This window comes from Parasteatoda tepidariorum, chromosome 1, assembly GCF_982258835.1.
Source record: "Parasteatoda tepidariorum strain Cologne lab strain chromosome 1, Ptep-v5.0, whole genome shotgun sequence".
Lineage (NCBI taxonomy): Eukaryota > Metazoa > Arthropoda > Arachnida > Araneae > Theridiidae > Parasteatoda > Parasteatoda tepidariorum.
This window is the reverse complement of record NC_141755.1, coordinates 34,637,364-34,659,464: the sequence shown is the minus strand read 5'-3', so window position 1 is coordinate 34,659,464 and position 22,101 is coordinate 34,637,364. Positions and strand designations below refer to the sequence as shown.

Below are 22,101 nucleotides of genomic sequence, written 5' to 3'. Positions count from 1 at the left end.
TGTGTAAACTTGTGAAAATTATTCACATTTTAAACTTCATAAAAAAAGTGGCTGGGTGGCGTAGTTGGTTTGTCATCGGCCTTCTGAGCCCAAGTCTGCGGGTACGATTTCCGGCCCAGACACCGGATATTCGGGATGCAGAAAATCCTCAGCGGCCATGTCGTATGATTATGCGGCATGTAAAAGATCCCTGGAGTGCCTTATTGGCTCTTGGCATTTCCGGCAAAATTAGCATCCAAATAAGAGTCTCGGTGCTGCCATCTAGTGTGGCAGAAACTAGACGTCCCATTACATGGGACGGTTAACATGGCCAACGGTATCTCACCCATCGTGGTGGTCCTGAAAGAGTGGATACCACTTCTGGAGAACGCACTAGATCTGCTTATGTGTGCAGCTCATTGGAAAAAAAAATTTAAAAAAAAATATTTTAAAAATAAACTTCATAAAATCTCAAGCGACATATGATTTCGCTTAGTATTTATAATAATAAATGATACCTTACAATAGACGTTCATACACCGAAATATGATTGCATTAGGAAAGAAAACATTTGATAGATACTTTTATAGGGGATGATACCCAACAACGACGGAGATATCTTTAATAAATCTTGTTTGACAATACAAAATTAAATTTGTGAGAAACCGTTTATCATTTTGAGCTTTCTTTTTAAAAGTACGAAAACTAGATAGCATTTAGAGAATAAATAAAACTTTATTTACATGGAAAAAAAATTATCGTTAAACTTTCTCTTAATTTGATGATGATTTATTCGGACAAATTAATTGTTTCAAGCAATGTTTAATACTGAAGAGAAAAAAATTGCCCAAAGAAACTAACATATATTATTTGATGTGTAAGGAGTTAATTTGTATAGAATATCGAAACAATACGATAACATTGTAATAAAATTAATATAACTAAAATTTCAATTCAACACTCAAAATAATTCGATTTCAGATCTAGCTACAACGCGGAGCCTACATTTATGTAGTATTTTTTCTTTCGTTTTCTTGTCTACAAATTGCAATAATACGTAATTGACACGTAATTTGAATAATGTGATTTATTTTTCAAATGATATTTTTCCCCTCTATGTATGTTGTTCTTAATCCAGGTGTGAAAATAAACAATAATACATATCCTGTTTGCCAACTAAAGACAACAATTTTTAATAAAAAGAATTCAATGTGAATATGACATGTATATTTGTATAATCGCTTTCTAATGCCTGAAAATCAACGAATATCTTTCATTTCAGACATTCCTTTTGGAAATGTTCTAGGAACACCCCGACAACAGAGAAAGCAAAGTAGAATGAGCATCAGAAATCTTTTTACTCCAACACCCAAGTTTCAAAAATATCTCGAACGGTATTATTTATTTTCATTTACATTATTATTCATATTATTATTTGACGTTTCTTAATATCGCGCAAAAAATAATTCAAGACAGTAAAATACATTTTTTCACAACTTTATTAAAAATAACTATTTACAAAAACTATTTCTTAATTAATTCATTTTATAAAATTATTAATTTTGAATAAAAAAATATATTTGTTTTATTTTTTTAATATTAGTAATAATTGTAAAAAAAAATCTTATAAAATTTATATTATGGCTTTTAACATTTTATTTTATGGTTATTAACTTTTCATCAGTTCTTTTTCTTCGTAATTATAATCAGGAGAGCTCTTATTTTATTGCTGCATGGTAAACATATACCGAATATAATACTGAATATAATTATAGTAAAAAGTACCGGTGCTTAGGATGCCAGTGCTTTTTACCGTAAAATCCATTTTTACAGGAACATATTACAGAAGAAAAATGATCTGATATACCGTAATTTTTACAGTGATAAGTAACGAAAAATCTTTAATTGTGCTTTATACACGCTGTTTTTTGCTTTAGTATATTAGTACATATCGAGTATATGATTAACACAACATTTTTATAAGAAATTAGATCAATCTTTGAAGTAAATTAGCGCACTTTTTATAAAATTAAGGATTTTTTTAAGAATAAAACATATTTATATGTTTTAAAATATATTTAGGGGAGTTTACTTGGCCTGCTTAATTTATACTGATCACAGACTCTTAGTAACAGCAGAAGATACTTTGCCGATTATGGAAGTAGATGAAAATTGTCCTAGCTGCTTGAACAGTGACTTCCATTGGCTGATGAAAGTAAGACAGTATTTTATATATCGATACTATAATCAAGATGCATTAATTTTACTCTTAAAGATTCGATGCAAAGTTATTTATATTTTGCATTGAAGTAAACTCGTCCCGCAGTGGTCTGATCGTAAAGACACGACTCCCAGTAGAACACCGAAGTCAAGCATCACTATTTGCGGTCAGTAAGCGGGTGGGTGACCACTTTGATCAGTCTGCGTAGGGACTAAGGGTGCACGATATCGGGCCTCGTTAAACTGCTTTACCGGAAAGTGCTCGACTTCACGTGCAGATCATCGGGCTACCAGAGCAGTGAGCCATCCCCTTTTCAGATGATCAAAATTGCGATGGCATGTCTTCGGATAATCATCAGGGATGTTTCCCAGACAGTCAACAATAGCGAATTGTGCAGCTCTTGTCCAATGAAAATAAAGTACCTACCTACCTGAAGTAAATTCTTTAATAAAGAAACACATATGAAAATACTTTAGTTAGAAGGGGTATTTTTTGGCCGAGATAGCCTGGTTGGTAGGGCATTGGGCCCATATCCAAGCGGTCGTGATTTCGATCCTCACCGGCCGAAGACTTCCAGTGTGGTAAATGGTGACTGGTGCACGTTAAATTTATAGAGTCACAAAGTTCACCATGCTTCCATAACAAATCACACCTCTGGGAGTACGGAATTGCTGTCTAGCTGTTCTCTGGTTCAGGTCACAAATACGATCTGTGAATGAATGGATGTATGAATGAGTCAGCCCTATAAGCGAGATATGACATGTGCGTGGATGAAGTCCTTATTCTTGGCTTTAGAAAGAACAGGGAGGTTTTTTTAAAACCATGCATTTCAAGTGGACTTAAAAATATTATTTTTATTTTCGTCTCATCTTAAATGGACAATGTATAACTTTCAAAAACTTAAAAGGTATTTGAAAGTGGATTAAAGGGTATTAAGAAAATAATACTGCCTACGTTTTTCAATTTAGTCGTAAAAAAATAATTTTATTATCCTTTTTGAAAAATGCAGTCGTAAATCTTCTTTTTCGTTTGTAATTTCATTATTTGGAGATAAAGAGGTCTAAATTCTGTTGGAACCAAGATACGATTAACACTTATTCGCACAAGATCTAGTGTTCCAGTTAAAATTTGAACACCCTTAAATAGGTAATCGGGAAAGGTTGGAAATCAGAATTTTTGATTGACAATAAATTGCTTTTTGAAATGATATCGTGCTTTATTCTGTTTCTAGCCTTCAGAAAAAAAATTAACGCTTATTACGGTATTAGACACTGAACTCCAAAAGGGATTCAAAAACCACAGTTAGTCGGAAACTGGTTGAAGTTATTATTTATATCGAACTCATTTTGGCTACAATATTGGTATAAATTCTGCTTGCAGCAGTCAAGAAACCATGCATGTATTGAAACTTGTATAATTTCAATAATTGAAATGATTGGAACTATAAAAGTTTTAATCGTTTCTTGCCGGCAGAATCTGTGAGTTATCAGCAGCAGATCTTCTAGCTCCAAGTAAAATGTCTGTACGACTCCAAGTAAAATGTCTGTAAAAATGAAGCGTTCATTTTTATCACACATGATCACCATTCACAAATACGAAAAGAAATTTGAAAAAACTTAATAAGTTAATAGAATAAATTGTTATCAAACTGGATGTGCAAATTGTAATAAAACGAGAAAATTATAATAAATTAAAATCATGATTTATTTTTTTATTCAATTCAGGTAGCTTGCACTTGGGAAGATACGAGAGCTCTTCGACTCGAAATGGAAAAGACTCAAAGTTCATCCTCTTTTCATTTTCGAAGCAAACTTCTACAAGCTGCGGAAATGATGCAGGTGTTACATTTTTTCTTTTCTCAAACTCCGGATATCAACAGAGTTTAAACTTCCTTTTAAGATCCTTGATTTTCAGGTCTGAAAGAATTACAGTAGTTGGAGTCAAATTTTAGCAAATATTTTTTTTGAAAGAGGTTTTGTAATCCATGTACAAAGCAATCTGATGCAACAGAAACATTTAAGCAAAAATATTGATAAATGGAAATTTCATGAGACTGTTAATAATATGAAATATTTTTGTGCTTTTTAACTTGTTTTAAATACATTAAACTAGGAGGCTGCGCCCCCTGCTCGCTGGCACTCTCCAACCCCCGGAACTGCTTTCGCAGTTCATTTCGGATTGCTTCGCAATCCAATGCTCGCTTTGCTCGCTTGGGTACGTTCTTAACGTCTAGCTTTTGTATACTTTTTTGAATACTGAAGTTCCGAAAACTTTTCACTGTAGAAAATTCTAAACCTGTACATTTCAATATTAATTTGAAATTGCAAACAGTTCACATATTTTACTTAATCACACTATTCTAAATTTCAGTTGTTGAGAATAACTTTTGTAAGTTTTGTTTTAAAGTCTTTCCCACCAGAGGGCTAATGTCATGTGTTGTAAAACAATATGAAATAGTAGTCTGCCACTGAACGCCGGATGTAAAGCATCGGCTTTAATGAAGATAATTTTGTATTTTTAATTCTCAGAAAGGCGCCATCCTAATAATATGGAATTTGTAAAATAAATGTATATATTTTTGATTGTTGATGAAGCCCATCATTTTGTGTTTTCATCTGTGTTCAGAAGCAGAACAACTTCAAGTTTTTTATTTTATCACAAAAATATAAAATGTACAAAAAACAAAGAAAAGAGTAAGAAAATGAGTATAGTCATAGAAAAAGTTAAAATTATAATATAGTATTTGTCAGTTAAAATAAAACTTTTTGCTTAAGTCATTGCTAACAATTCAAATTTCTCCGAGGCAATTCTAAAGTATAAATTAAGGTAGTATTGTTAAGTTGAAACACAATATTTTTAGTTTTGATGTTTTACAATTCAATTTTTCACTAAAACGGTTGTTTCCATTGTTAAATTCAATGTCAACAATTCAAATTTTTCTGAGGCAACTCTTAACCTCTAAATATTATTTCTTTTATGTACACATTTCTAAATGTCAGTATTCAACCACAAAACAACTTAAAGTCCTCAGATATAGCATGAAGTTGTAAAATGTACTGAAAGAGGATCATAGCAATATTGAAAGTAGAAGTAAAGTTAGTACTGTAAAATTAAAACAATATTTTTAATCAATGAGCCAAGTTCTTCAAGAAGCAGTTGTAGAAGTAGGTTGTTTATTTAAAACTGTTTATAGAATTTCTTTAAAAACTCAATTTTAATTTGGGCATTTGGCGATACAACACTTATAGAATTGAAGGATTTGTTGCATCAAGCGCTCAGGTATCATAATTTTGATTTAGTTGCTCTTCTATGTCATTTTGATTTATGTTGATAAGTTAACTTTCAAAAAATTCTATGGTTGGCAACAGCAGTTTTATTGTTTAAGTTGTTTATTTTTATTTCTTTTAGAATTCGTTATTTTTTTAGCGAAATGTTTTTTAACCTAACAGAATTCTTTGCCGTCTGTTTTCTCTATGAATGAAGAAAATAAAGTAAATATTTAACTGTTGTGAAAAGAATCTTATTTAGTTGTACAAAGTACTTCAGCCAAAATTTGGGAGTCACGTAAGAGAATTATATATATTAGATCAGAAACACATCATTAAAAGGCAGAATGCTTTGGTGTTTTCAAAACGTAAACAAAACAAAGCAAATGTTGCCACCGGCGGAAAAGAAATACAGCCAAAATTTGGGAGCCACGTAAGAGAATTATATATAATAGATGTTGCGGTGATACTTTTTCTCTAACTCATGTTTTCAATATCTATATTAAGAAACAAAATTAATAATTAGTTGTTCTACTGCCTCAATGTTTTTCTTTTCTTTTAAAAAAAAAGAGCATGGAGGAAAGCTTTTACTAAAATTATCAAAATGTGACATTTCAGGTTAAAAAAAAAACCCAATTATGGTAAATAAAATCAATATATACTATTTTTAAGCCATTTATGTGGTAATTTCTCAGTTCAAATGATTAATAAACTGGAAATTTTAGTTGACAAAATTTTATTTTTATTACTACACATTTAGTGAAAAATACTAAACTGAAAAGTAAATTTAACTTAATAAATGATTTTTATGTCATGCTCAATTTTACCCAAATCCAATTTTTTGGCTAAAATTGATTTTCCCTTTTGAAATTTTCACTAAATGTGTGGTAATGAGAACTATATTTTTGAAAACCAAAATTTTCGGTAAACCGTTACCATATGCACAGAAAAAATCACCTAATGAATAGTTTAAATTTCGTATATTTTGGTTTTAAAACCAGAATTAAGATGTTGTTCTTTTACCAGAAATGTCATTGTTTTACATTATGCTATTATTAGCTGAACTTTTTTCTCCGTGAAGAAGGGATGATAAATAAATATTTCTGGTTGAAATCATTAAATGAAGGAGTAATTTACGGGTAAATACATCATAATTTTATTAGTTCTATGCCATTGCCAGCTTAAAATATATTCTTTAATGATCATATCATATGATTTTTCTGTCAAATGAGAATGCAGAAAATAGGTTTCTGATACTTATTGCTTTATATGTAGAGAAATTCGAACTGCTTTGAGGTATTTCAAGTATTTTTTGTTTTTATTTAAAATACTTTAAAGTAGGTAAATTAGTAAACAGCAGTTTGTAATTTTAGGCTGCTCTCGGCATTCAAGATCTAGGTCAGTTCTACTGTAAACCCATCAAAAATATGGATGACACAACAGTACTGTGTACAGTGAAATATATTCCAGACTCGAAGAACTTCAATACGATGTCTTTGCGTTGGGTACCCGTAACAAAGCTTCAAAGGAAACTGAGCGTAAACGTCTTACCCATTCAAGATTTCTACACTACAAACAGTAAATTACTTTCAACAACGCAAGTAAGTTGTTCAAAAAAGTAAACAATTATATATAATTACATTAATATATAATTATGCAAATAATATATAATTATATAAATTAAATGTAATTACATAAGTAATATTTTACGTAAAATCCATTTTTACCGAACCATGTTACGGAACGAAAGATCTGATATACAGCAATTTTTGTAGAAATAATTATCGTAAAATCACTAAAGCACTCTAATTATACCAATATTACTGTGAATCGACTGCATAATATTTTACGGTAAGAGCGGATTTTACTGTAAAGTGAATTGTACGGATGATGCATACAAATTGCTGATACTTTATACCGCAATTTGATCAGGAATTTTTTAAAGTGTACTCCATATTAAATACTTCTATAATAATTCATTTCGATCTATTACAAAGTGTTTTTTACCAGTAACAAACATAAAATACTTTTGATAGTTATTTGATAGAAAATGTTTTTAAAAAAAAATTTCAAATTTTTAAAAAAATAGAACAGTTAAAGATAAGTTTGGAGAATAAAATGGATAAAAAGGAGAACCTCAACTTTCCACGTTTAAATTTTTAATGTTAATTTTGAATAATAATGTCATACGTTATCACGAAAATTAATAAATAATTTTAGCAATGGTTTTTATGCAATTATTTTATATTATTCAATTTCTGAACATTTATTGAATAGTTGAATAACATTCATAATTTAGATTTCATGTAAATATTTTGCATGTCATGGTTTGTTAGCCAAATTATTTTTCAATACAAATTTTCTTGATGAAAATTATTGCTTGTGCAAAGCAAAGAGAACATATACGGAGAAAAAAATTCTGGTAAAATTACCGTACTGTCTGGTGATAATATTTATGATTAAAAAAAAGAAAAAAACATATTTTGGTAAATAAAACCATAATATACGATATTCAAACCATGCATTTTGGCAATTTTTCCTTTCATATCGGCAATGGTTTACCGGTACTTCTGGTTTTCAAAATTATAGTTCTTATTACCACACATGTAATAAAAAATATAAAACTGAAGAATAATAATTTTAACCGAATAAATGACCTTTATGCCGTGCTTTAATCTATCACGATAAAATTGCCAAATTCCATTACATATATTACAAAACCATATTTTATTGCTAGTTTTTCAAAAATCATTTCTAAAGTCCTTCTATAAAAATTACCAAGCTTTATGGTGTTTACATAGAGACAGAAACACGGTAAGTTTGGCGTATTATTTTGGTAGTTTTGACCTTATTTTTATTCTCTGTATAGAAGAAAAAGAAATGAAGGTTGCTTTTTTTCAAGTATAATTATTAAATGCAATTTTTTAATAAAATGTTATTCATATCACAAATACTAATTTTTTCAGGCGATGATGACGTATAATCACGTCAGTAAGATTCCATTATCCAGAGGATTGTACGTAGCCTATGTGAAAATTAGCAGTTCTGTAGATCTCATACGAATTTTGGTTCCTAAAAAAGCACCCAATATTTTGCCTTATTATAAAGTTCGTGATAATCCACACGTATCTTCGTGAGTATAAGCTCATTTTTGTTCAAAATTTATTTACTATATCATTAATTATATAATAAATTAATTTTATTATGTATTTAAGAAAAACTCTGCATTATTTCACAGTGAATCTGATTTACCGTAAAACATAAGAGCTTGACTGACATTTTTAAAATGAACTAAGTAAACAAGAAAACAAACAATGTTGTTGGCAATGAAAAATATAAATGCTTACTTAAAATTATTAAATTTTGCCTAAAAATGCTTGAGAAAAAAAATATATATATATGTAAAATAAGTAAAATATTTACATTATTTATGTTTGAAAATGTCAGGAATACGTTTCTCTCATAGATATTTTATTTAATATAAATATTCAAAAGAAAATTTATTCTTCAAGGAGACACAACAATAAAAATTACATTAATGCATCTCCTTGGAAAGCTATGAAAGTACAAACAAGGTAAATAATTTAGTCATAAGAAAAAAGTTTATTATCCCTTCCCTTCACTTTGCTTTCTTATTAACAACCAAGATTTATAAACAAATATTTGAAGAAAAATATTTACTTCAAATATTTTCCTTCATAATTTTAATGTTTTATAAATAGTTTTCATGTATAAAAAAAGCTCTTGATTACGTTGTTACGTTAGCTTCACAATATTAAGATATAATCAAATCAAATTGGATATTGCTCTACATATTGCGACTGTAGTTATTCAAAATATAGCAAAAGAAATAAACCAAATGCAAATAAAATTAAGACCCAAGTAAGTACTACTAATAACCTAGTATTATTTTCTCAATATCTATATTAAGTATTTATATCACCATAAAGTACCTTTTACTATAATACCAGTAGTACCTATTACTACAATTGATTATCAAGACTCACAAGCGTCAGTACTAGTTTTAAATAATTCTAATACCCAAAACTGTTTATCGTTTGTCAATAAGTAATCATCTATAGACAAACTACATTATAGTATTAATTATACTGCTTAAAAAAGCATTAAAATTATTATTAGAAATTTTTATCGGTTAAAATTTTAATCTACTTGCTTACTTATATTGATACAAATGCAATTAACCATTCTAATATTTTTCGTCAACTTGCAAATTCTATTTTTTAGAGAAGAGTGGATATGGCTGAAATCGAAGGCAACAAATGGTATAAGAGATCTTACGCTTCGACAGTTGAAATTCCAAAAAGTCTTATCTTCAGCAGTGCGAAATTTATTGAAAATTCTGGATGTGCCTTCCGATCAAACAGACGATCACAGGTTAGTTGAAAAGCCTTAATCTAAGACTGCTTTATTTATTTGAATATAAAAATCTGAACGTATTTAATTTTCATGTAAACATAATTAAAAAAAGTCACAACATGTTAATAATAGTATGAGAATAGAGGACAACAAAAATAAGTAAAAAAGAAACAAAAAAAAATTTTCCAGTGGGAGGAGCTACTATAGGGTGTATCTATTGGGTAGCTTTAGACAGTGGAATTCCTTTTTCTAGCTTTCAAATTAGTTTTAACTATTCAAATTATCAATTTTATTTAAAACTGGGGTTAAATATTCATATATTTCGAGAAATAATTAGCTTTATTAAAAATATAATTGCTAGGCTTAGTCTTTTTCTCACGTTATTTAAGCTACTAGCCGCCTTTAGCTATTAGCTATGTGACATTTCAAAATATGCATTAGATAAGCTTTAATGATAACCAAGCTAAATGCCCTGCACTACTATATTTAAATATTCTAATCCCCTTCTCCAGTCCTCACGACTTATAAATTACTTTTAAACAATGTAGTAACCAATTTTTCACCGTCTATCTGTTGCCGTGGTGTATAATATATATATATATATGGTCGGACCTCCATTTAACGAAGTCGCTAAATCCCGATAAAAAGTTCGTTATATGGAAAATTACTTAAATAGAAAATCACCTTTTAAAATACTTGTACAACACAAAGCAGGTTTTAAATTTATGAACAACAGGCATAATTAAAATAGCAATTGATGCCCCTTTATCTTGCAAACTAGTATCTACTATTTATTTTATAAATCTAAACCATAAAAGTATTTTCTGTATAGAAAGCAATAGAGCAAAACATTGTCCAGTATTACGCTGTCATGCTACATACATTTTCAACTAAAAAAAGCTAAATTTATATCTAAAATTACAGGGCATTTATCATAAAAGTAATTTTAAACATACATAACCACATGCTCTCTAAAGTTTAATTGGTAATCATAAAATCCGTTAATTTGGACTGAGGTTTTCGTTTGAAATGCAAATAAAAAGGGATTTTACTACTTTCTCCAAAATAACTTTTAGAGAAAGCACTAAAACTTTGCATAAAGTAGTGGCTTCGAAATTAATTCAAGGTCATTTCCCCCATAAAATGCGTTAACAAGTTTGAAATATTTTGGAAAATAGGGAAAGTGGATCTAAAAGAAAAGTTTGTTAAATGGAAATTTCACTTCGCTATTTGATAGTTATTTTACGAAGAAAATTCCAAAATGTTCTTGGTTCCTCGAAAAAATTCGAAAAATAGAGAAATTGGCTAAATGGAAGTTCGTTAAATAGAAGTCCGACTGTATATATATACAGTCTTACATATACATATATATATTGAGAAGAAGAAGACAGTATCTACAATTTCTACAACTATTGTGGAAATGATAAAAAATAAATAGAAATATTTACTTCGTAACTAAGTTTTTATTTCTACAAAGATACAAAATTACTCTAAATAAATGCTTAACGCATTAACTAAGTAAATACTTAACGTAAATAAATACTTAACATCACATAATTATTACTTAAGACGACCTAACAAAATGAATAATAACTGTAGTGTTGCTAATAGATATAGAAATACCCGAGTTTATGATGCCCCATAAAAGAAATTTGTACATAGATTAAGGGTGATTAAATACTAATAGGTATAATTGAAACTGCATTTCTTAAACCAAAAATGAAATATTTTCATTTGAAATGGAAAAATAAATTGTAACAAAATATTCACTCAATAAAATGTATAGCCAAAAGAATTTTATTGGTAATCTTAAACCTTTCTTCTAAAAAGTATAATTCTCACATTTTCACTCTCGCATTTAGTCACGTCCAAGTTCCTTCACTGTATGTTATTACGTCTTCAAAGTATTCACCATTATTATTCCCTGTAGATTGTTCGACAACGAAGTTATCGAATTGAACTCCGACGTATCTCTTTTGCTTTTACTGCCTCCTGTTAATTCCGTATGCGCGGCTCCTGGGCAAAAGGACTGCATTACAGAAAGAAAAGACTGCGTACTTTTGCCTCTTCAGATATTTGAAATAAGTAAGGCCTATTTCAAATAAGTAAGACTTGTTATTTTCCAATTTATTTTCAAATTTTTGCTTTCCAATTCGGACTGTTTTCCTGTTAACTATTTTAAAAGTAATAGGAAGTTAAATAAAATGATTGACGATTTGAAAAAATCTAAATAAGAGAGAATTTTAAAATTTTTGAAGTTTTACTTAGGAAACCAGATTTTTTTTCCTTACCAAATTTCAACACTAGGTACTAAGTTCGTCAACAGATGGCAGCGCTAACTAAATATTTCGTGATGTAAAACTTTCAGAACTGACTCAAATTTCGTAATGCAAAGTGCTTCAACTCTTAGATTGAGGTGAAATCTCATGTAGAAATGGCTTTTAGTGGAAAAACCGGAAAGTTTCTGTTTAAATTATAGAAGGTCACTTATGTAATTAAATAGAAGTAACCGGAATTTAAATGTGATCTGCTTCAATATTCCTTCAAAACTTTCTAAATATTTTAATGTTAAGGGTGTTCCATAAGGCCCACTTTTAATGTATATTTTCTAAACCTTTGTCAAAAGTATAGCCAAAAATACATCTGTACATTGGGTGTCACCAAATAAATGATGAAAAAATTGAAATCGCTATCAAAATCTGAAACATCACTGCTGAGAAGGTAGGTGTACAAACATAAAACCAGTTTGATTGCAGTTGAAACTTAAATGTTGACAATGATCGTTGTCCTATTCATCATAGTTTTCTTCTGCTTGCAAACAAGTTATATATTATTGTGCTTTTCCACCTTTTTGAAAACCAATTTTGTACAATGTTAAAGTTTTTGCTTTTTTTTCGCTTAAATATTATTAGTGTATACTTTTTTCTTCCTTTATAAAAGTTGTAGTTATATGATAAGGACGGTCATTGTGAACTTCGCTGATTGTTTTACAGCTCAACGTAACGTAATAATAATTATTTACATATTTTAATACTTCTAGGGCAGTTTGCTGAATTTGCTATTAGATATTTGAATTTCCGACATACCGTTGATCATTTATTTTGTCATTCGAACTCAAATAACTTTTACTTTAAACAGAAAGCTAGTAGACTTAGTCTGATATTCCATTATTATAATTCAATACTACTATTATTATTGTGTTAAAAAAAAGTAAGATTTAACTCTTGTCAAGTATTGTTACATAGTTTAACAATAGTAGAGAATAGAAGAAAATTATCGGACATGATCAATATTTTTATTTTATTTTTTTTGATAAAATTTTTTTTCAATTTTTAATAAATAAACAGAAACAGGAAATAAATATAAAAAGTTTCTAAGTAACTTTTAAAATAGAAAGCAACTTCTTGTCCGATTCTTCATTTGTTTAAATTTTTTTGTATACAATTATCATAAGTTTATCTTTAAAATTATAGCCAATTCAATTTGACATTTCAATTCAATTCAATTAAACATTTTTAATAGTGCTTAATTAAAATTTTTAATTACACGTAATTATTAATTAGATAATCGCATTATGTAATTTAAGTTTTGCAAGAGTCGGCAATTCATTGTCTATAATAAATATCAACTTGTACAATAGCTTTAATTCAACTTTTATGATAAATGTCGTAGCAGTGCCAATGATAAGAAGACTGATCATAGGAACAACTACGATATTGAATACTGATACTATATTGAATATATTGAATACTGATACTATATTGAATATTGAATATATTTACTGATATATACTGATGATGTCCTCTATACATATGCAAATATGCTTCTCCTGATTTTCATTATTTTTTAATATTTTTTTCACTCCTCGTGTATCTTTGAACATTTAAATGAATCTCTTTGACATATTACTCGTCAATATATTTTTTCAATTACATAATTTAATTTAATTTCTACCATCTTTAATTCTCAATTAATATTTAGCAATAATATTGTTTTCTTTGTTTGCAGTTCATATGAGTACTTATCAACCTAAATTCATATCAAGGTATTCCCGTGTTTCGTCACTGTTGGAAATAAATACAACCAATGCCCAGCACGTCCTTCGAGAAGTATTTTAATTTAATTTAACTAATTTTAATTATTTTATTTTATTTTAATAATGTTAGTTAATTTTAATTACATTTAATTAATTGTAATTTATTGTAAGTAATTGTAATTATTTATGATTAATTGTAATTAATCAATGATTATTGATTAATTGTAATTAAGATCAATTGCAATTAATTGTAATTAATTAAAATTAATCTAATTAAACGTAATTAATTTAATTAATTGTAATTGATTTTAATTAGTTTTATTTAATTTGAATTAGTAATTTAATACGTCCTATAATAATAATATACAAGTTTTCTTTTGATTTTTAAGGATTTTATAATTTTTGGACGAATTTTTCTTTTATAAATTATTGTTTTTTGATTTTCTCAATAGTTAAAATAAAATGAAATAAAGATAATAATAATAATAATAATATAACGAAGAAAAATATTTTATGTTTTGAATTTATAATCTAAAGTATTTTAAGCTACTAAAATATTTATTTCAGTTAAAGTGAAAAAAAAAGAGAGAAAAAAAAAAAAAAACATTTTGCCTAAAATAGTTCTAAAACGCGTAACGTCATTGTTTGTCTGATAAGCTTAATAGAGCTTTATTTAATTTGCTCCTTATTTTAAAAAAATTTTCATATATACAGTCAGATGAAAAAAAAAATTCTTTTATAATTTTTACTAGAGCAGAATTTTAACTATTGACTTTATTCTATCTTTAACTGTAATAAAGTAATTTTTCTTCATTTTATTTTTTTTTTCTAACATAAAATTTCAGTTCTTCTTATATTTAAGGCATTATTTATATTATTCACAAAAAAATATTTAGTAGCCGCAAATAACTAATTTTAGACAAGTACAAAATCTGATGTAAATAAAAAAGATATATTTCCTTCATCGCCAGTGTTCTTCATAAAAAAAAATTAGACAAAAAATAGAGAAATTTAAATCTTTAATATTTGTGTTTTGAAAATCCAGCAGCTAGTTACTTTGTACCATCAATAGTAATTACCTTTACCGTTTGCTTTACAGTTTAACATTATGCTGTTAGTCGTGCAAAAAAAAAAAAGCAAGTTTTAAATAGTATTTTCTTGTGTTCACTAGATGGCAGCACCAGTAGAAAAAATTATATGATTTTGAAAGAAAATACTTACGTATAATTCAAAATTAATCAAGAAAAAAGCGCAATCGTAATTTATTTTAAATAGAATGAATAATTTCCTGAATTTGTTTATTCTCAACTTAAAATATTTGGTGCTGCCAGATAATAACTTGAAGCTGATTTAAAAAATATTTGTATCGAAATAGGTATCAATGTTAAGATCATTAAAAATACCATACAGATTCAGCTTACGATTTCTATTTTTTTTTTTTTTTTAGATGGATATTTTTTTTTATCATAATAAGCATGATTAAAAAATTTCATAGTATTGAAGCAAATTTCACAAATACCAAAATTACTTTAAAATTTTATCCTAAACTTATTAGAATTAGTTCCATTTTGCCATATTGAAAATTGAGCTTCAATATTGAAATTTTAACTTTTAATTAAACCTAATACAGATAAATAAAAAATTATTTTTTATGCATGGGAAGCAAATGATGCAAAATCTTTGAAATTTCAGGATTTCCTCAGGAACTAAAAAAGAAATGCTATAACTCTATCAAAAGGGAATAAAATTATTCTTGCACTTCTATAAATGACAAGAAAGATCAAAGAAAGGGAGGAGAAATACAGAGTTTCCTCTCAACATGCAAGGTCAATTTTAAATTGGGGGAGGGGACAACGGAAATTAAGCCTTATAACTCTTCTTAATTGTGCTAAAAAATTTATTTTTTACCATCCAAATGAAAACGTATTACATTTTTTAAAAATATTTTTATAAAAATTTCATAGTTTTTAAGATTTTAGCGTTACCGCAATACTATAAGTATTTTCAATAAAGAAAAAAACAAAAACATTTTATAATCCTAAAAATAAATTTAAAAGAACATAGTTTACTAAAAATTCATGTTCGAAATAATATTATCATTTTTTATAACTATTTTAAAAAAAATAAAAGGAAAAAAAAAACTTTGCCTTTTGTATTTTTTTTTTATTTTTGTTTCAGTTTTTAATAAGAACTTAATACAAATATTTGATCTTGATTAATTCGTGTTCTTGATTAAATCTGAAATTAGGTATGCTCTAAACGCTACAGATTTTTTATGAATATTTTAGTCTATTTTTTAACAAAATGTACAATTTCAAAAAGGTAATATATAACCAGTCGCCCCCATCTCCCCAAGCTCTTGGGCGCACTCACCCCCCCCCCCCAAAAAATTTGCTAACTTCTCCCTTCCATGTTAGCTTGTTCGAAATAGTACTACTTTGCTTGCGTTCTACTCATAATATGACAATGCTCCTTTTATTTATGTACTTAAGAAAAAAAAATTCTCTCGTCTAAATTCCCCCCCAAACTATTCGTTTTATTTAGTGTAAAAATTCCCCCCAAACTTTAAGTGGGCGCATCGTGCGCCCACCTTCCCCCCTGATGGGGGCCCCTGTATGTAACAGGGGATTGGATAAAAGTTGCAACGAACTTTTAGTTAGAGTTAGGGAACATTATCTGCATTGGAATCCATGTCCAGAAAAGTCGTAGTACTTCACTTAGAGCGCTTTCCTATTACGACCTATTCTGAAGCACACGAAGAAACAATTCATAAAAGGGAAGCGTTGCTAGCAACATCTGACGAGATTTTCGGGCATGGGTTTCTATGCAATTTTAAGTAATAAGGTGACCTGACTAACCTAGAAGCCTGTTACAAGATTTATGCGACTGCCTGTTATATAAATCATTTTTAAACTTATACATTTCTACAAGAAATAGACCTAAAATGCCACAAAAAAACATGTAGCTTGAAGATTTGAAATCAGTGATGCAAAAATATCGAAGATCTGTAAGAAAATATAATGCAACAGAAAAAAAAAAAATTGTTCCACTGAGTATCCACTGCTTTTATTTATTTTTTTTTTTAATATTATGAAATTGTGGTTTAAAAAAATCTTTCAGTTTATCAATTTGTACTTTTTTAGGCGTTTTCCGTGACAGAAGTAGCCTCTGCAAAATCTAGATTAAAACAACTGCAGCAGTTTCAAACTCAAGTGGACACTACTTGGAGATCCATGAGATGGCTAATGGATGTGCTCAATTTCGCTCGCGATAGAAATACCTCTGGTGGAATTTTACTTAGCAACTTTGTGAACGAGAAACCAGATTCACCAAGCACGGAATCTCCTGTTCATTCTCCTAAACATTTTCTATCAACATACAGTCTCCAAGAACAAGCAACCTTTCCACAAACTGACAACCCTTATCCAGCACATTTTAACTATAGTACCAATTATCTGCCATGTTCTTCATCTGCATATTTCCCCAGAAATTCTGCAGATTCCCCTGATATGAGCGCATTCGCGATGCAACGTTGCTCATCAATATCGAAATTAACAGTGATTAGCGAATCAAGCAAAACGTTCCCATCGAACTCACCTCAATCATTTCAGCCTTCAACCAAGGAGACAAAATCTCAAAAGAATCTAACTTTACCAAGGAATTATAAAATTGATACAACGTCATATGCATTACCAGATGTTACCAATGATTCCTTTTATTTTCCAATTGCAACTGCGTCAAGTGATTCAGGTAATATGTCTCAATTTACAGTTTCCGATACTCGCAGTTGCTTATCTGTACCGGAATCGATTGTAAATGACGATTCGAGCAAAACAAATTTAATAAATTCGGCTCAATGGTATCAGTCTCCCATGAGACAAACTAGGTATCAGAAGAATCTAACTTTACCAAGAAACTATAAAATTGATTCAACACCAAATAAAACAAATTCAGACAAACATGTTACGAATGGTTTACCTAACATTCCATTATCAAATGATTTAGGTGATCTGCCCCAGTTTACCGATTCCAAGGTGCATACATGCTCATCAAAGATGAATGATGATTCAAACACATCGATACCTCACTCAGCTCAATCATTGCAGTCATCCATATGCCAGTCCAAATATCATAAAAACTTAACCTTGCCAAGGAATTACAAAACCGATTCAACACCAAACAAAACAGTTTTAACCAATGATATTACCAATGATTCAGGCTATTTTCATTCATTAAATGTATCAAATGATTCAGATATGTCGCAATTCACCACATCTGATGTGCGTAGATGCTCATCAATGTCAGAATCAGTGATGAATGATTATTCAAACACAACTATACCTTACTCGACTCAATCATTGCAGTCATCCATATGCCAGTCAAAATATCATAAGAACCTAACCTTGCCAAGGAACTACAAAATCGATGATTCAACGCCACATAAAACACTTTTAACCAACCATATTACTAACGACTCGGATTATTTTCCATCAGTAAATGAACCAAATGATTCAGATATGTCGCAGTTCACCACATCTGCTGTGCATGGATTCTCATCAGGGTCGGAATCAACAATAAACGTCGATCATTCAAACAAATCAGTTCGACTTTGTTCAGCTGGATCAGTCCAACGTTTCAATAGTCAGAAGAATCTAACTTTGCCAAAGAATTATAAAATTGAATCATTACCAGATAAGCATTCTCCTCACAGTCATGGTTTCAAAAATTTACCTTACTTTCCATCACCAAATGTATCAAATGATTTAAATCACAATACAAAATTCGAACTGGATAAATCTTCATTGATGTCGGGATCGATGGAGGATAAAGATGCAAGCAAAGCAACTCCTTTCAGTACATCTAAGTGGCTTCAACCTTCCGTAAATGGATATTTTTATGAAGCTTTAACTTTGCCAAGAAATTATAAAATAAACTCACTGATGTCGCTAGTCAACCATGCGTACCTAGTAGAGAACAAATCGAATGATTCTTCAGGTTCGATTTCGTCTACGGAATTTAAAATGCATTGATGTTCCTCAATATCTGGTCTTATGTGGCCCGATCATGCTTACTATGGGATTTTTTTCTAAGTCATTTGTTAGAAAACCAGATCTGCCAACTTTCTACGCTTTTTGGAAAAATGTATTCCAGTGTTAGCTAAGTTTATGCTTACATTTAAAGCAATTTTTCATACCACTACTTGTATATTATTGAAAAGCTTATAAGAAAAGTCACTTTGTTTCAGCAATCCCGTTTTAAGACTTTAAAATGCTCGTGGTGAGACGTTACCAAAAGGTCTGCAAGCATTAGTTTCTAATTGGCTACCATTTCAATAAAATATTATGCAAAAAGCGTAGTAGCTGGCAGCACTGGAAAACCCACTAACCTATCCAATGCGTCCGAAATGCAATGATGTATGTTAATATCTGGACCCATGTATCTTAATAGTGTACTCCAAACAATGCTAATTACATAAGCAAAACAGATTTTTTTCCAGCAAACCTGCCTCTCAAAAGATAACAATTATGAAGTGTAAATTATAAAATTTATTCAATATCAGAACTTTTATTACATAATAACACTTCGCGTAAAGATGTAAATAAGTTAACAGGCGTTTTGTTCCTATATACCAAAACTTTGATAACTTAATTTCGGCAAATCTAACTACATATGAAAATCAAATGATGGTGGCGCAATTTTCCATTGCTGTCGGCGCATTTTTATTGGCTGGAAAATCATGTGGTAGGATCTAGTTTTCCAAAATTAATTTTCTTAATGGTTTGGTTGCTATCAGCATAGAATTGATATAAGTCATAAAGGATGTTTTCCTATGTATAATTTTTCATCCCAAAATTTAAAGGAGTACAGTTATTAAGATTTGGATTTTTTTTTCTGAATTAGGAATTTATAGATTGTGCGCATTATTATGATTATTAGAATAACGTAATTCTACGTTAAGTTTTAAGATAAAGTTATTTCAATCGGTGTCTCATCTTATTAACCGTTTTACAATTACTATTTTTTGGTGCAAATTACATTAATATACTCTTACGAACTACTGCTAAGGAGATTCAATGAATGATTTAGAATTTAACTTTCAGCTTCACGCACAAAGTGATGAATGAAAAAATTATATTTAAAATATACATCTGTTCATTTGGTAAGCAAGAATATTAAATTATAGCTGTGAACTCACCAAATTTGTTTTAACAATATACTTTTAATTTTAAATGTTATTTAAAAAAAGGATTACTTAGAAAAATGATTTATGTTCACTTATAGATCTTAATAGTTTTATAAAGGAAATATTTGAACGTGGAAAGTGGAGACAGAAGTGTTTTTTTAGTACATATATTTTTAGTTGAATAATTTCAACTGTTTTATTGCAACAACAATTACTGTTTTACTGAAACAGCAATTATTGAGAAGAAATCATCGGGGTTGATGAGCGTCGGCCAGAAGGGCGCTTAGTCCCCTAGTGTATATAACAAAAGTTACCGTACCTTCATTAACTTTTAATTTTTTAAGAATCAAACATACACTCATCGCAGTTAAAACCGTTTCTTCCAGGAAAACTCCCTCCTCCAAAATAATTTCAAGTATTAATTATGTGATGATGTTTGTATTCTACAACAAATTTGTTTTCAATAATTGAAAAAAAAAACAATTTCATTAATGCTGTATAAAATATTAATGTATTCATTATTGTATTTCTCTGTATATTTCCTTATTGTATTTTTCTGTATATTTCATTTTATTTTAGGGAATTAAAATAAAGTTATTTTTTGAATTTAAATAAAATTTATTTTTGTGAATTTCTCCATCTATCCTAAAAAAAAAAAAAAACTATGCGTCTGGAAGTCTTGAGGTCCTCTTCTGACGTCATAGCATTGATGTGACTATTTTTGTGGCGTTCCAGGTTTGTTTGTATATATACTCGGAATAACTCAGGGAGATACCTGCAAGTCACGTAGAGTGGTTATCTCAATTCTGATTGGTTGTTGAAATGTAGTATTTGTTTACGTTAGCAACTGTTCATTCCCTTCTATTTCGAGTAAGCTAAGCCAGTCAAGTATTAATTCTCTTACATGACACATTCTAAATTCTTTCCTAAGGATTCTTTCTCAAAAATTTTAATTCTATCACTATATATTTGCACAGTGACTTAACACAAAGACAGGCCATTTAGAGCATAAATAAACTAATTGTGCATCGAAGTTGCAAGGTACACAAAACAAAAATATATCACATTTACAATGAAATACATAAATAAATAATAAATCTAAGTTAAGTAAAAGAAGTAGAAGTGAAAGAATTATATTTCAACTAATTCAAAGAGCGATACGGCTCTGTTTTTAATTTACTTATGGTTGATTAGCATTTTAACTTATGTAGAGAAACTTAGCTCAACTTTAATACGCCATTTTACTGATAAAGATCAGCTGGCGCTGACGTCATAGGTCACATGTATGGGTATGGGAGATCTTCTTCTTGAAGTGCAAGTACCCAGTTGTTCTGAATTTAATTTTTTTTTGTCGTGTTCTTGAGAAGAAATGTGTTCTTCAAATTTTAAATTATCAGATTAAGGTATGAAAAAAAGTACTTTGGAAAATTATCCTACATTGATATGCAGTTACCTGATCATTGAGATGTGGATTTACGCAATTTAGTTTACACAAGCTAAAATTCTTCTATTTTCTTTATACCCGAATCTTTTACCGGAGACAACCTAATACTGCCCCCTACCCAGGAGAACATGAAATGCAGTCCGGAATAAGGTGAATAAAGTAAAAGTTATAAAAATAAAGGTTCACAAATATAAAAATAAAATAGTCGACTGAGGCATTAATTACGCATTAATGAAGTTCGATGCCTTTTGCAAAGCATCACGTGGTACCCAAATAACATAAAAACATTGTTTTATCAAGGAACTATAAAGTGGAATAAAAAAAAGTTTTACAAAAAAATCACGCAGACATCTAGTTTCCAAACTAGCTCAGTACATTCTCAGAAATTTGGCAACGGATACAAACGAGAACAAACATTTGAATTTGAGGAAAGTTTTTTCGTGTTCTTTGGAAATGGTCAAGATAATTTATGTTGCCAAAAACGAATTCCTCTTAAAACAATTTTCAAAATGTTATAAACTGAAATTGCTGCGGATGAGATGAAAGTGGATTTCGTTTCTACTAATTTACAAAAAAACAAGCAGACTTTTTCAG

The 22,101-nt window shown here is 29.2% G+C and overlaps 1 protein-coding gene across 3 annotated transcripts in view; it reads left to right on the top strand.

Annotated features, from left to right (window-relative positions):
- LOC107442546 (ankyrin repeat and fibronectin type-III domain-containing protein 1-like) overlaps positions 1-20,680 on the top strand; it is a 37,920-nt gene extending 17,240 nt beyond the window's left edge. For all 3 annotated transcript variants that reach the window (XM_071180016.2, XM_043051465.3, XM_071180015.2), the window contains exons 8-16: positions 1,262-1,373; positions 2,062-2,194; positions 3,925-4,038; positions 6,840-7,067; positions 8,433-8,599; positions 9,712-9,861; positions 11,774-11,928; positions 13,852-13,952; positions 17,023-20,680. In XM_071180016.2, coding sequence (XP_071036117.2) covers positions 1,262-1,373; positions 2,062-2,194; positions 3,925-4,038; positions 6,840-7,067; positions 8,433-8,599; positions 9,712-9,861; positions 11,774-11,928; positions 13,852-13,952; positions 17,023-18,909 — 3,047 coding nt within the window. In that variant the 3' untranslated portion in view covers positions 18,910-20,680. The remainder of the gene's footprint in view (positions 1-1,261; positions 1,374-2,061; positions 2,195-3,924; positions 4,039-6,839; positions 7,068-8,432; positions 8,600-9,711; positions 9,862-11,773; positions 11,929-13,851; positions 13,953-17,022) is intronic.
- The last annotated feature ends 1,421 nt before the right edge of the window (positions 20,681-22,101 follow it).